General features: G+C 39.2%; 1 protein-coding gene across 3 annotated transcripts in view; it reads left to right on the top strand.

The window, feature by feature from the left end:
- TMEM131L (transmembrane 131 like) overlaps positions 1-15,755 on the top strand; it is a 138,759-nt gene that overhangs the window by 77,509 nt on the left and 45,495 nt on the right. For all 3 annotated transcript variants that reach the window (XM_089670437.1, XM_089670436.1, XM_089670438.1), the window contains 7 exons: positions 3,358-3,528; positions 5,560-5,629; positions 10,104-10,224; positions 10,809-10,923; positions 11,118-11,227; positions 11,383-11,455; positions 11,895-12,019. In XM_089670437.1, the coding sequence (XP_089526563.1) occupies positions 3,358-3,528; positions 5,560-5,629; positions 10,104-10,224; positions 10,809-10,923; positions 11,118-11,227; positions 11,383-11,455; positions 11,895-12,019 (785 nt within the window). The remainder of the gene's footprint in view (positions 1-3,357; positions 3,529-5,559; positions 5,630-10,103; positions 10,225-10,808; positions 10,924-11,117; positions 11,228-11,382; positions 11,456-11,894; positions 12,020-15,755) is intronic.

Here is a 15,755-nt window from a genome sequence, read left to right as displayed (position 1 = left end):
TGGAAAAAGGAGTAGAACCCTTATCTGGATTTTTACTGCAGTTCGATCCCATTGGAAAAAAATGTTCTCTTCATTTTTGTCAGAACAGAAAGCACTTCAGTGCTGGGACTAATTTTCTTTAAAGCATGAGCTTTAACCACTTGCCAACCGCGCTATAGCCGAATGATGGCTACAGCGCGGTTGTCCAGTTCTGGGATGGCATCATATGACGTCCTCCCAGAACACGCCCTCCTGCTTGCACCCAACGATCTCCATGATCGCTCTGTCCTACAGACACAGCTGATCACATGATGTGGTAAAAGGCCAATCACAGTGGCCTTTTACCACGTGATCAGCTGTGTCCAATGACACAGCAGATCACTGGTAAATGCAGTTTCCGGTTATCGACTGCACTTTTCTCACGCTGTCACAGCGTGAGGAAAGTACTGCCGATAACTGGCAATTGTCAGAGCACGGCACCGATCATCAGGGCACTGATGATCAGTGCCATCCACCTGTGCCTAGTAGTGCCACTCACCTGTGCCCATCAGTGCCCCCCATCAGTGTGTGGGAAAAAAATTATTTAATATGGGTACAGTGTTGCATGACCACGCAATTGTATGTGTGTATGTATATATGTGTGTAAATGTATGTGTGTATATATATATATATATATATATATATATATATATATATATATATATATATATATATATATATATGCACACACACACACAAAGTGGGGCAAAAAAGTATTTAGTCAGCCACCAATTGTGCAAGTTCTCCCACTTAAAAAGATGAGAGAGGCCTGTAATTGGCATCATAGGTAGATCTCAACTATGAGAGACAAAATGAGAAAAAAAATCCAGACAATCACATTGGCTGATTTGGAAGGAATTTATTTGCAAATTATGGTGGAAAATAAGTATTTGGTCAATATCAAAAGTTCATCTCAATACTTTGTTATATATCCTTTGTTGGCAATGACAGAAGTCAGACATTTCCTGTAAGTCTTCACAAGGTTGGCACACACTGTTGCTGGTATGTTGGCCCATTCCTCCATGCAGATCTCCTCTAGAACAGTGATGTTTTGGGGCTGTCCTTGGGCAACACGGACTCTCAACTCCCTCCAAAAGTTTTCTATGGGGTTGAGATCTGGAGACTGGCTAGGCCACTCCAGGACCTTGAAATGCTGCTTACGAAGCCACTCTTTCGTTGCCCGGCCGGTATGTTTGGGATCATTGTCATGTTGGAAGACCCAGCCACGTTTCATCTTCAATGCCCTTGCTGATGGAAGGAGGTTTGCACTCAAAATCTCACGATACATGGCCCCATTCATTCTGTGCTGTACATGGATCAGTCGTCCTGGTCCCTTTGCGAAAAAACAGCCCCAAAGCATGATGTTGCCACCCCCATGCTTCACAGTAGGTATGGTGTTCTTTGGATGCAACTCGACATTCCCTCTCCTCCAAACACGACGAGTTGTGTTTCTACCAAACAGTTCTATTTTGGTTTCATCTGACCATATGACATTCTCCCAATCCTCTTCTGGATCATCCAAATGCTCTCTAGCAAACTTCAGACGGGCCCGGACATGTACTGGCTTAAGCAGGGGGACACATCTGGCACTGCAGGATCTGAGCCCCTGGCGGCCTAGTGTGTTACTGATGGTAGCCTTTGTTACGTTGGTCCCAGCTCTCTGCAGGTGTGGTCCCGTGTGCTCACCGTTCTTGTGATCATTTAACCCCACGGGGTGAGATCTTGCGTGGAGCCCCAGATCGAGGGAGATTATCAGTGGTCTTGTATATCTTCCATTTTCTTATTATTGCTTCCACAGTTGATTTGTGCACACCAAGCTGCTTGCCTATTGCGGATTCAGTCTTCCCAGCCTGGTGCAGGTCTACAATTTTGTTTCTGGTGTCCTTCGACAGCTCTTTGGTCTTCACCATAGTGTGGTGTGTATATATATGTGTGTGTGTGTATGTGTATGTGTGTGTATATATATATATATATATATATATATATATATATATATATATATATATATATATATATATATATATATTCATTAAAGGCCAACATAAGAAGATACAGCCTTTTTTTTTTTTTTTTTTGTAAGGGAAAAAAACAAACCTCGTTTTCTCATCTTGAATAAGTGCCATTGTGTGCTTGTCCTCATTTTTATTACCATGCATTACTTTAATTCTAAATGTTACATTTTGACATACCATGATTGAATTTGCCACACTTTGTATTTTAGTTTTGTTAGTTGTTGTGAATGAAAGAATATGTAATGGGTTATCACTCCTATTGTCATGGAGGTGGTAGCTGAGTTTCAGTGAGGTGTTTAATAGGGAGAGCAAAAAAGCAGTAATTTGAAGTGATGCTAAAATAAGACTTTGTAAGACTGACAAAAGGAAGTGACAATCGCTTATCTCACTTGTCTTATTGAATGGAGTTATTTTCTGAAGGGATGGGTGGATGACATCACAAATTGCATCAGACAATCAGAAGAAGCTTTGTATTCATTTATAAAATACAAAGCTTCCTCTGAATGGCTGAGTAGCTCTCAGCCTGATGTGGTTTTTTTTCCAAGAGCTGAGGCTACATACAGCTTTTACAGAACACCTAGCTGCTGCAACGGTTAGTGAAGTAAATAGTTTGTTTGGACCAGCTTGTTCCAAATGAACTATTTTAAAGTTAAGCTAAACATGGAGATCAGCTTTAAGGCTTCATACACGCTGGTTTATTATAAATGCTGTTTAAATGAACAAACAAAATCAGCGCTCAAATCTTCATGCAGACTAGGTTAACTGAAACTCATTCGTAGAAGTGCAGCCCTTAAAGATCGGGAAATCTTGATACTGGTGAACAAAAGCAAAACAGGGCGCACACTCTTCGTGCATTGCCGTAGTAAACCAAGAATTTATTAGGAAGCATAAAAATGCATACTCGCAAACCCAAGGGGCATAAAAACAGACAAGAAGAGTCCATAATGACAGTCCAAAGTGACGGTAGACCTCACCAAGGGTCTGCCGTTACTTTGGACTGTTATTAAGGACTCTTCTTGTCTGTTTTTACCCCCCTTTGGTTTGTGAGTATGCATTTTTATGCTTCCTAATAAATTCTTGGTTTACTACGTTAATGCACAGAGAGTGTGCCCTGTTTTGCTTTTTTTTTTTTACCATAAATGCTGTTTCTCCTGACAGGAGAAAATAAGTGTTAAAAACTCACGTAACATTTGATTTGTACTTGGTGTAATGGTGACATATTGAATATGGGGTTTTTGTTTTGTTTTTTATTTCAGCGGTTTCCTATATTTAGGCTTAGGTTTTACCTACTATTGTTTTTTTTTTTTTTTTCTGTTTTCAATTACAGATCCTGAATTTCACTCACTTGTTTACTTTACCTCCTGGCTGCTGGAACATATTTACATGGAAGATCCAAGCCAAAGAATTGCCGCTGAATTTGTTGACCAACATAATGATAGTTACCTCATTAGGTGTTACATTTGAGATTCCTGTACTGATCCACTATGCTGGCCCTGCGGTAAGTATTTTTCCTGTCATGAACATTCAGAATGTGTGCTTTTTGTTTAGGAAAAAACAAGGTGTAGGGCTAACTGACTGAGGGGTAAAATATACTTAAGTGTGTGTGTGTGTGTGGTCTGCACCCGCACCTTTGTCTGCTTCAAAACCTTCTTTGAATTGTCAGAGAATTTACCAGCAGATAATAAAATGGAGAGATTACCAAAGACAACTTTGATGGTGACACCACATGTTTTTGAAGTCTCTTTTGCAGACAGCTTAACTTGTTCTTAACCATTTCCATACTGGGCACTTTTACCCCCTTCCTGCCCAGGCCATTTTTCAAGTTTCAGCGCTCTCACATTTTGAATGACAATTGCGCGGTCATACAACATTGTACCCAAACTAAAATTTTATCATTTTCTTTACACAACTAGAGCTTTCTTTTGGTGGTATTTAATCACCACTGGGGTTTTTATTTTTTGCTAAATTAACAAAAAAAGACAGAAAATTTTGAAAAAAAAACCCACGTTTTTCTTTCTGTTATAAAAGTTTGCAAATAAATAATTGTTGTTTATAAATTTAGGCCAAGATGTATTCTGCTACATGTCTTTGGTGAAAATAACCCAAATTAGGATGTATTTTTTAGTTTGTAGGAAAGTTATAGAGTTCACAAACTATGGTATAGATCTGAAAATTGATCAATCCTGAAGTACTGACAGCCAATCTAATTTCTTGAGGTCCAAGAATGTCAGAACAGTACAGATATCCCCCAAATGACCCCTTTTTGCATTGTAGACAGTCCACCTCATAAGAGGCATGGCAAGTTTTTTGAAGTTGTATTTTTTTTGTCATTTTTTGGAAAATGAAAAAATTAAAAAAATTATTTTCACTTTTTTTTTTTTACATACTGTCACCAGTGCAGTACAGCATCATCATATAACTGGCATGGCGGTGATCAGGGACACTGACTGGTGACGGTATGAAAAAAAAATATATTTTTTTAATTTTTTTTTTTAATTTTTTTATTTTTTTAAGATTTTTTTTTTTTCATATTTCACTATGTCCAAAGTAGTACAATGTTGCCATAGTAACATTGTACTACTTTGGGGAAGTGATCAGTATTTTTTTTTTACACAATTTGCTTATAGCAAAGAATTACCATATTTTTCGCTCCATAAGACGCACTTTTTTCCCCCCTAAAAAGGGAGGAAAATGTTAGTGCGTCTTATGGAGCGAATATGGAGCGGCCGGTCCGGTATTTCCACCGCCGCCGTGTCAGAATACCGGGCCAGCCGCTCAGCTCTGCAGCGGGACCTTATGGAGATGACTGCTGACCTTTGGGGAGGTGGGGAGCGGGTACCTGAATTTGACAGGTACCCGCTCTTACTTCCGCGGAGTTGTTCTTTGATCTTAGCTGTTGCTCTATCCAGCGGCCAGCTGTCTTCCCGTAGTACTTCTTCTGTAGTGTCGGCGCTGGGCTTGACAGCCGGGTGCCAAGTGCGCATGCGCAAGAAGCGGTGCTTTTTGTGAATGGTAAGGCGGTACCTGGGAGACATGACAGATCCCAGAAGCCGCCGGACCAATCACAAAGCGCAAGTGCTTCTCGCTCATGTGGACTGGGCACCCGGCTGTCATGCCGAGCGCCGACACTACAGAAGCCAGGAAGACAGTGCACGGCTGGATAGAGGAACAGGTAAGATCAAAGAACAACTCCGCGGAAGTAAGAGCGGGTACCTGTCAAATTCAGGGATACTCGTGTTTGGTATACAGCTTTCAGCACTTGCAAGAATTGTCTCTGTGGTATGTGGGAAAAAAAGAAGAGTGGACTGAAATCTTTAGAGTTCATCTTTGATATATTCCCATGGCAAATCCACCAGGGTGCTGGTCATAACAGCATAATGGCTATATTTAGTAAATTAAACAGCTTCTCATTGTTTAATTGTGTGCTTTATTCTATATCTCATATTAACTGGAAGTCTCTTACATATGTTTCTAGCATTTTGCTTAAGTAAACTATTTTAATTTTGCCATTTCTCAAATTCTGTTTCAGTCTGGGAACCAACATCTGAAACCGTTTGCACAGTGTGGAGTCCATCCCATTATCAGGCCTTTATCTTTTGGTAAATGTACTTTATTTTGTACTTAAAATGTATATTTCTAGAGGCTGCTTTCGTACTGCTCCATTGCAAAAATGCATTAAAACAGCATATGTGGTTTCTCTGTGTTTCTAGTGCTTTTGCATCTGTGGAAAAAAAAAGTGACTCCAAAAACTCAACCCTGGGTACATTGTCATGGTTTTTGCCACTTTTTTTTGCATCCAATTAAATGTTTTTTGTTTTTTTTTACCCACACCAAAAATGCAGCAAGCAGAACTTTTAAAAATGCAACTGGATTTAATGGTCATGCATTTTTCTTTTGCTTTTGGAAAGACAAAAACAGAAGAAGACCGATCAGTGTGAAAGCAGCCTAAATAATAGCATCAGAATACTAGCTTTACCCAATTACAACAAAAAACTGTAATGCACATTATTTACTGTAATCAGTACAACATTAAATTTTGAACTGTTTGTAAAATAACATAAAAGAAATTTAATCCCTTCCCGCTGAGTGTACACATACTGTATATGCAACCTCATGGAAGCGAGTCTTTATCCATGAGGCCACATATATGCTTGCATGCATTCAGGCTAGGAGCGCACCCCTAGCAAAGAGACTGGCTAACAGTGACCGCTTTTGGATCTTGGACTAACCATTGGGAAGCATGAGAACTGGTCCCCAATCCAAGTGATCCCTGTGACAGCCAATCATAGTAATCACATGAATGGGAACTGTGTAAAATACCTCTCTAGTATCTTTTTCCTCAGAAGCTCTGTGAAGAGAGATACTTTGTATCTGTTCAGAGGATGTTCTGTGGGGAGAACAGTCCAATAACAGAAAATAATTTTACATCTGTCAACATTAGCTAGATCAGGCACTGATCACCAATGACAATGTTGGTAATAGTGACAGTCTCCACTTTAGAGTTGGTGTTATTAGTGTCCTTGTCACCACTAGTGTAAATGTTAGTGGCCCTGTCGCCAATAGTGTTTTTGCTTCTGTTTAATCACAGTGTTGGTGTTCTTGTCACCCCTAGTGTCCGTGTTTGTCAGTGTTAGTGTGTCAGTCACCAGTTAATATCAGTGTAGGTGTTTTTGTTTAAAAAAAAAAAAAAAAAAAAAAAAGAGAAAAATTCTGGGTTTATAGATTTATTATAGTTTTAGTGTGTGGGGTGTAGTGTGCACCTGTATTTTCAGCATTTGTGTCGGTTTTTGTGTCTGTCTCTGTGCTTTAAGATTAAAAAAAAAAATTGAGAGTTCGTGTTCCTGCACGTGTCCATGCCATTGTTAATATCTGTGTTTTTGTATGGAAAAAGAAAGGTTTTAGATTTTTTTATTGTGCCTCTGATTGTGTGCCTATAATATTATTATATTATTATACAGGATTTATATAGCGCCAATAGTTTGCTCAGCGCTTTACAGTATAAAGGGAGACAATACAGTAACAATACAGTTCAATACAAGAGGGTTACGAGGGCCCTGCTCCTTGGAGCTTACAATCTAGGAGGGAGGGGCTAGTGGTACAAAAGGTAATAACTGTGGGGAATGGACTGGTTGGAAGAGTAGAAGATTCCATTATTAGCTGAGGGCAGGATAGACTTCCCTGAAGAGAGGTTTTCAGAGATCGCCTAAGAGTGAGCAGAGTAGGCAGTAGTCTGATAAATTGGGGTAGAGAGTTCCAGAGGATGGGGGATGCTCTGGAGACGAGCATGGGAGGAGACAAGGGAGCTAGAGAGCAGGAGGTTGTGTGAGGAGTGGAGAGTACGGGTGATATTTGGAGACAAGATTGGTGATGTAATTTGGGCAGATTTATAAATGGCTTTATACGTTATTGTTAATAATAATATCAGTGTTTGTGTCAGTTTAGTGTTCTGTATTTTAGGATAAAAGGAATTAGTGTGCGCCAGTCATCGTTGGTGTGATTTGTCAGTTTAGGGTGTGTCTGTGTTGTATAACAAAAAAAACAGATTTTTGCTCCATGTGGGTGACTGTAGTTTGCAAATATAAATAAAATACACACACACACACACTTGAAGAGGTATATGCCCTCCTGTGCTCGGGCAGTGAATTGAGTTGGTCTGAGAAATTTGAGGCTTTCCTCAGTGATGAAGAGTGTCTTTTGAGGCAGCTCCACCAATTGCGAGGCCCAGCACTAGCAAGGGAGCAAGAGAACGCATGGGGTAGTATCACATTACCAGTTGCTGCACAGCAGTATGCATTCAGTGGATAGAGGCAGAATCTTTCACCTACCAAATACTTACAGTTATATACCAGGCATGAATATCAATATTGTAGGTTTTAGCCATGTGGATTTCTTTAAGGTATTAGTGAGTGACGAGCTTCTAGAGCTTGTTGTCGCTCAAACTAACCTTTATGCCACCCAGTTTCTGGTGCAGCAACCTGCCATCTTTTCACAGCACTGGATGCACAGTACACACCTTGCATAAGTCAAAACTGTACTGGATGGCATTATTGGGCCTTTAGTTCCATCCATGCCAGACCATCTCTTCCCCCAGTTATTATGAGAGACTGTTTTGAAGCAGTGTTGCACTTTTTATATTTTAATGGTGATTCCCAGCATCACCCAAGCATTGACCCCAGACATGACCACCTTTTAAAACTGTGTCTCCTAATATTTTTTCTGAACATCTTTCAGCTGGTTATACTCCTGAACAAAAATTCTTGATTGATGAATCCTTAATGAATTTTAAAGGCCGACTCCATTTTAGGAAGTTCATACCATCCAAACGTGCCCAATAATGTAAACCATTTACAAAGTGTGTGCACAACCGGGTATATATTTGAAAAAAAAAAATTGTATATATATTTAATGACGAAATTCCTCCAGGGCTGCCCAGACAAAATATTGAAGGGAAAGGGAAGCTTTGGCAGCTCATTCAACCTCTGCTCCGTCAAGGCTGCCATCTTTATGTATACAGTTACTACACCTGAGTGCCACTTTTTAGATCTCTGAATGCTGCTGTCATAAGAGCATGTGGGACCATGTGGAAAAACGGAAAACCGTTCAGTTACCAACAGGAGGCACTAGTGGCCATCAAATTTACAGACCGAAAAGACGTCTTTTTATACTGACAACACTCCTAGAGAGCACAGTGCTTGTAACAGAACATGGGTCAGCTACACAGATGGAAAAGCCTTTGTGTTAACACATACAACAGATACATTGGTAGAGTCAACCTCTCTGACCAGGTCTTTCAGCTCAATTTAATCCAATCTGAGGCCTCATACAAAATGGTTGTGATATGCCTTATCCAGGTGGCTCTACACAATCTATTTGTCCTTTACAAAAACAATCTGCTGGCACCTTCTTGCTGTACCAGGAAAAAAAAATTGAATGCCTGATGTTTCTAAAAGACCTCATACAGCCTGCAAAATCAGAGGATGTTAGACAACCAGACATTTTTTATATCCAAACCATTTCACATTAACTATGGATACAAAAAACAAATAATGCACACATACACTCACCAGCCACTTTATTAGGTATCCCCACCCAATTACACCACCACCTCCAGCCTAAACCGTTAATACAAGAGATGGTATTCTGCTTACCTTGGTTGTAACAAGTGGTTATTTGAGTTACTGTTGACTTTTTATCATCTCAAACCAGTCTGCCCATTCTCCTCTGACATCAACAAGGCATTTTCGTCCACACAACTGCCGCTCACTGAATATTTTCTCTTTTTTGGACCATTCTCTGTATACCTGAGATGCTTGCATGTGAAAATCCCAGTAGACCAGCAGTTTTTGAAATCGTCACCATGCTATGTTCAAAGTCCCTTAAATCCCCCTTTTTTGACCCATTCTGATGCTCAGTTTCAAGTTCAGCAATTCATTTTCACCACGTCTAGATGCCTAAATGCATTGAGTTGCTGCCATGTGATTGGCTTATTAGCAATTTGTGTTACTAAACAATTGAACAGATGTACCTGATAAAGTGGCTGGTGAGTGTATGTGGTATCCTCAAGCATGTCAGGTGTAGGAGAATGTGTTTTGAGTTGATTTTTAGCAGTGGTTCGTGATAATGGTGAAATATTCAGCTAAACTGAAACATTTGTAAAAATGAAAATATGCAATTTTTTATTTTTGTCTTCCAAATCACAATTCTTGCTAAAAGCAGCCAGGGTAAAAACCTAAGAAGTTGAGAACGTTTGGCATAGTCAGTACAAGAGGTAATACTTGCAGGCAGCAAGGTACCATGGGATATGTAGTCTTTAGAAATTCAAAGTAAATGGCAGAGCAGAAGCTGCAATTAATGCAGGGAATCCAGGAATTCCATTGTGGAATGAGATGGCCAGCGGACAGATTGCAGTCACAACATAAGTGGTTTCAAGTAAGCTTATATTGAACTGTCAAAAATAACTATTGTTTTGATATTACAGTGCTGATGTTATAAAATGAAAGTGTTATGCTATGATCATATAATTCCTTAAATTTTATTTATCCGACAATAATTTGGCGATTTTTGTTTCTTTAGAAGAAAGTGTGCGTTGGCATCATAGCCTCTCCCTTGGGATGTCAGCCTGGAGTATAGACTATGAGTTAGGGTCTGAACTCTATGCAAAGTTTCAGAAGATGCATGAAGCTGATACATGCAGGTAGGAGTCAGATATGTGCTGTTTAGAATTACGTTTTATAATTTATTTGGTCTACTGAGTAGTATGCTTTGAATTGTATATTTATAAGTAAGTGAAGAAGGTTTGCAATGACACTAAGCTCTAATTAAAAAAATAAAAATGTCCAAGTGTGTATTAACTCAAAAAATGACCTTCTTATGCTCTCATCCTCCTCGAAATCGCCAAATTCCTTTTTTTTTTGCTTTTCCATGGTCCCACTGTATGTAGGATTATTGCCACCTTCTCATACTCACGCTAGAGATGGACTAGGGACAGTGGATTATGGGATCTGCATTGCTTGTTCCTAACAATCGGAAGTGAAGAGGAAAGAGAGCGGTTAAGGAGTTTAAGAATGTTATAAGGAGGCAGAAAAACCGTTCAGAAAAGATTTAATGAATAGATTATGTAGTGGATATGTGCATGAATTATATTTGAATGATAAGGATATTGTTTAGTGTCTCTTTAAGGCCAACTCAATTCTAAACATCTCTATAAGTCGTTGAGCAGTTAAAACTCAAGAAGCTATGTTTTGTGCCTTTTTATTTTTTCCCCTTTATTGTGTGCAGGAGGAAGAATGTAGAGAATGGTACCCAACAGAAGAAAGATATTTTTCTACCCCAGTTGATTGCTGAGCCTGATCTTGTTGTGAACTTCACTGCAACTGCACTAAGCAACAACTCGGTAATTAAACTGCCCTTTTGCCATAATTATAGTTTTGCTACCATCTTTAGGAGTCTATATTTTCATGAAAATTGTGTTCTAATTTTTAAATGTTGAATAGGATATTTGACAAGTGTTTCGGTTATTGTAAAATGTAGGGGTTAAAAACCTATTTTTGTAATGTAATTTTATGCTTTTTGGGGTTTTTGTATTAGGTGAAATATGTTATCCTGAAGAACCCATCTCCTTTTCCAGTAACAGTGCAACTGCTACCTCTTTCGCATTACCCCAACCCTCAAGCTGCTCTCAGCCTTCTCAGCAAATGGTATGTACATTAGCCTAATTATTGCCTGTGCTTGGTCCTAGTGTTTTATTTTGGTTTTAATCACACCACCCAAAGATATCAGTTTTGTGTGTCCAGTTTGTTTTTTAATTTTTTTAAACTTTTTAAATATATTTTAATATTTTGTTGGCTTTTAGGTATGGTGCAAATGAGCAGGAGATTGACTTCACAACAGGAGAATTCAGGCTGCAGAAACAATGTGACACACAGGTAATGTATGTAGTGGTTGCACCCACTCAACGAGTGGTTGCAATGTTGCATGACTGCGCAGTTGTCAGTTAATGTAACGCAGTGCCGTAACTCAAAATATAGCCTGGTCAGGAAGGGGGGTAAATCCTCAGGAGGGCAAGTGGTTCATGAACTAAAATAGTCTATTGTTTACTTTGTCTATAGAAGGCTTGCATAATAATTACACTGTTTTGCCAATTTATATGACAAGTATGACAAAATAGATTATCAGGGTGAACACTACTACTGTTTTTGGCAGTAGCAATAATATCCAGAATAGAAGTTGGTGTGTTCTACTTGAAGGCATCTAGATCAAAAGAGTTGGTGATAAAAATGAAATTTCTGGAAACAAAAGGATTGGGGTTGTTTACGTTTACCTATCAAAACATTAAAAAGGCAATGCTTTCCTCCTATCCTACAGGACAAATCTCAGAAATGCAGTAGTGAAGTACTTGAATTGCATTTACCACCTTGGGAGTGTCGGAAAGTTGGAATAGTCTTTGTGCCTCTGGATTACCGAAAAGTTACCTCATTTATAATTGTTCGGTAAGTATTTTTTATGACTGCTAAAAATCTCGCCAAAATGCTTGCGCATTAACCCCAGATATTCTTTCTTGTGTGTGTGTTTGGTTATACATCATATTAGGTAAACTCTGGATATGTGGCTTCCTCTATCGGCAGTAACTGCTTAAGAGTGGTAGTTACTCATTACCATGTGGACCCTCAGCATCAGCGGTAATACCAGCAGAATCTGTAGCATATTCTTGTTGCCCCACCTGCATCAGTAGGCACATCATTTGTGTAGGGTGCTGGAAGTAACGGGCAGATCATGTAGCAAGCTATTTTACAAAACAGAAAAACTAATGGGTAACTCTTGAGGTACAGTTTTACAGGCCAACCTGACTTTCAGAAGGAAAGATTATTCTTTTGTGTATGACAAAGCTTGATGCTTATGCTTGATGGTGTTTGCATTGCATATGGCACAAGGAAGGGAGCTTTCTAGGAATAGACCTCTACGTTCTTCCATGGAAGAAGCTTGAAAGCTTCTTTTACAACAGTACTCCTTGTAACTGTCAGGTGGTAAATGATTCTCTAAAAGCTGGACTAATATCTTTCATGACTAAGTTATGAACAGAAGATAGATCATAAGCATATCGACATTCATTCTTTTATTGCTTCTTTTCAGTACAAAGTTAGCTTAGAAAAGTGTTGTAGCACTCGACCCAGGTGTAACATAGTGGTATAGTTTTGAGACAGTACTCTAAATATCCATGGGCTTAGATAGATAGATTCTCATAGCATTGACCATAAAAACTGGTGAAAAAAGTGCCACAGTCCAGTGAGTTTTTATTCGTTACATTGGTACCATTTTGTGTGTTTTTGGGATGCCTTACCTACTACAGTATAAATTATCTATATTGTTACAGGTGGGCTGGAGGTCAATTGGCACCACATCCCATATATTCGATAACGACCATTGTAAAGAGAAACAGGAACTTTTAAGGTGCTCAGAAAGAATATTGGACATTCAGTATTATATTAACCACTTCAAGTCCGGACACTTTTACCCCCTTCCTGTCCAGGCCAATTTTCAGCTTTCAGTGCTATCACACTTTGAATGACAATTGCGCGGTCATGCAACACTGTACCCATATGAATTTTTTAGTATTTTTTTTTAGACAGATAAAGCTTTATTTTGGTGGTATTTATTCGCCACTGGGATTTTTTTTTTTTGCTATGTAAATGAAAGTCCAAAAATGTTGAAAGAAAGTGTTTTTCTTATAAAATTTTGCAAATAATATTTCATCATAAATCTTGGCCAAAATTTATTCTGTTATCTTTTTAATACAAAAAAATAAAATAACCCAAATTAGTTTATAACCAAAAATTATAATTTTTAAACTTTTTTGGGCAATCCATGATCACATGATTGGGACCTCACAGAGAGGTCCCATACGACGATCGGTATTCCACTGTGTCCGGAGGACACAGCTGGCACCGGATCGTGGTGCTGTGCGCTCCCAGGGAGCTCGCGCAAGCAGGGGGCGGGGAGGCCGTTTATAAACGGCCACCCGACCCTGCAGTGCCACCACCGGGCCGATTATATACAACAGCCAGACGGGAGGTGGTTAAAATCAAACATAATGTTTTTTGTTATATATCACATAAGAAACTATATCACATTTGTAGTTGTAAACGTTTAAAACCAGCAACGCGTCTCATGTGGCTCAATATTCACAGTGCAACAATTCCCACTTAACATGTTTCGCCAATTTTTTGGCTTCTTCAGGAGTTTTACAAATTATTGCATATAATTGCCACTAGGAAAAGATAAAGGATATCAATAACTACTTGCTCTGCTTAGGATTTACTCCCCTCGATGACCAGGCCATTTTTTGTGTTATGGCGCTGTGCTACACACAAATGAAATTTATGTCCTTTTTTTTCCCCCACAAATTGAGCTGTCTTTTGGTGGTATTTGATCACCTGTGCGGTTTTATTTTTTGCGTTTAAAAAAAAGAATTTTGAGGAAAACAATATTTTGGACTTTTTGCGATTAAACATGCCCAGTAACAAAAATTAATTTAATCATAAATTTAGGCCAAAATGTATTCTGCTACATGTCTTTGCTAAAAAAAAATCCCAATACGTGTAAATTAATTTGTTTACTTGAAGGTTAATCAAAGCTTTTAACAGAAATACAACAACAAAATCTAAACCTCAATGCACATACTGAATATTGGCTGTATAAGGCTTACCTGACGGGGCTATTTTTGCCAGGTATATTTTCATTCAAAGGAAGAGTGTGTAAAAAAAGCAAGCATCTACTCTCTTTATCCCCAAGAGGATCCAAATGAACCAAAAGAGGTAAAGGAAGCTGTATCCAATCAATGCAGACTTCCCTGCTATCGCTCACATCCAACTCCTAGATACAACCAAATAGAATTACAAAAGGGGGGGGGGGGAGAGAAGGTGTGTGGGTGTGTAAAATATATATATAAAATGTTAGGTCCAATCTATAGTTATATAAGGATATAGGCTGAAAGTTTAATTTGAGGGTATGTACATCCAAATTGGAAGAAGGGTTTAGGAAATACAAATTACAGCTCTTAAAGAGTAGCCATCACCCCTTTTTCAAGGGACCAAAAGTAATTGGACAATTGAATCAAAAGCTATTTCATGGCCATGTGTGGGCTACTCCATTATTTCTTCATCAATTAAGCAGGTAAAAGGTCTGGAGTTGATTCTAAGTGTGGTACTTGCATTTGTAATCTATTGCTGTGAACCTACACCATGCATTCAAAAGCGCTTTCCATGCAAGTGAAACAGGCCATTGTAAGGCTTCAAAAATGAAACAAATCCATCAGAGAGGTAGCAGCAACATTAGGAGTGGCCAAATCAACAGTTTGGTGCATTCTGAGGAAAGCAGAATGCACTGGTGAGCGCCGCAACATAAAAAGGCAAGGTCATCCACGGAAGACACCAGTGGTGGATGATCGCAGGATCCTCTCTATGGTAAAGAAAAACCCATTCACAGCATACAGACAACTGAAGGACACTCCAGGAGGTGGGTGTGTCATTTCAAAGTCTACAATCAAGAGAAGACTTCTCGAGAGCAAATACAGAGGGATCACCACAAGGTGCAAGCCATTTATAAGCCTGAAGAACAGAAAAGCCAGATTAGACTTTGCCAAAAAACATAAAAAAACAAACAAACCAAAAAACCAGACCAATTCTGGAAAAGCACTCTTTGGACAAATTAAAGATTAATCTGTACCAGAATGACGGAAGAAAAATGTGTGGATAAGTCTTGTAACAGCTCATGATCCAGTGCACACAACGTCATCTGTAAAACGTGGAGGCAGTGTGGTGGCATGGGCATGCATGGCTTTCAGTGGCACTGGGTCATTGGTGTTTATTGATGATGTGACAGACGACGGAAGCAGCCGGATGAATTAGAGATATACTGCCAGCCCAGATTCGGTCAAATACAGCAAAGTTGATTGGACAGCGCTTCACAGTACAGATAGACAGTGATTCGAAACACACTGCAAAAGCAACCCAGGAGCTTTTGAAGGAAAAGTGGAATATTCTGCAATGGCCGAGTCAATCACCTGATCTCAACCCAATTGAGCATGCATTTCACTTGCTGAAGGCAAAACTAAAGGCAGAAAGACCCACAAACAAAGAACTAAAGACAGCTGCAGTTAGAACCTGGCAAAGCATCAGAAAGGAGGAAACCCAGTCTTTGGTAATGTCTATGGGTTCCAGACTTTAGGCA

This window comes from Staurois parvus, unplaced genomic scaffold (assembly GCF_062004578.1).
Source record: "Staurois parvus isolate SC_StPar_1 unplaced genomic scaffold, SC_StPar_1.0 ptg000090l, whole genome shotgun sequence".
NCBI classification, from domain to species: Eukaryota; Metazoa; Chordata; class Amphibia; order Anura; family Ranidae; genus Staurois; species Staurois parvus.
The sequence above is the reverse complement of the archived record's forward strand: the minus strand, read 5'-3'. Positions and strand labels throughout refer to the sequence as shown.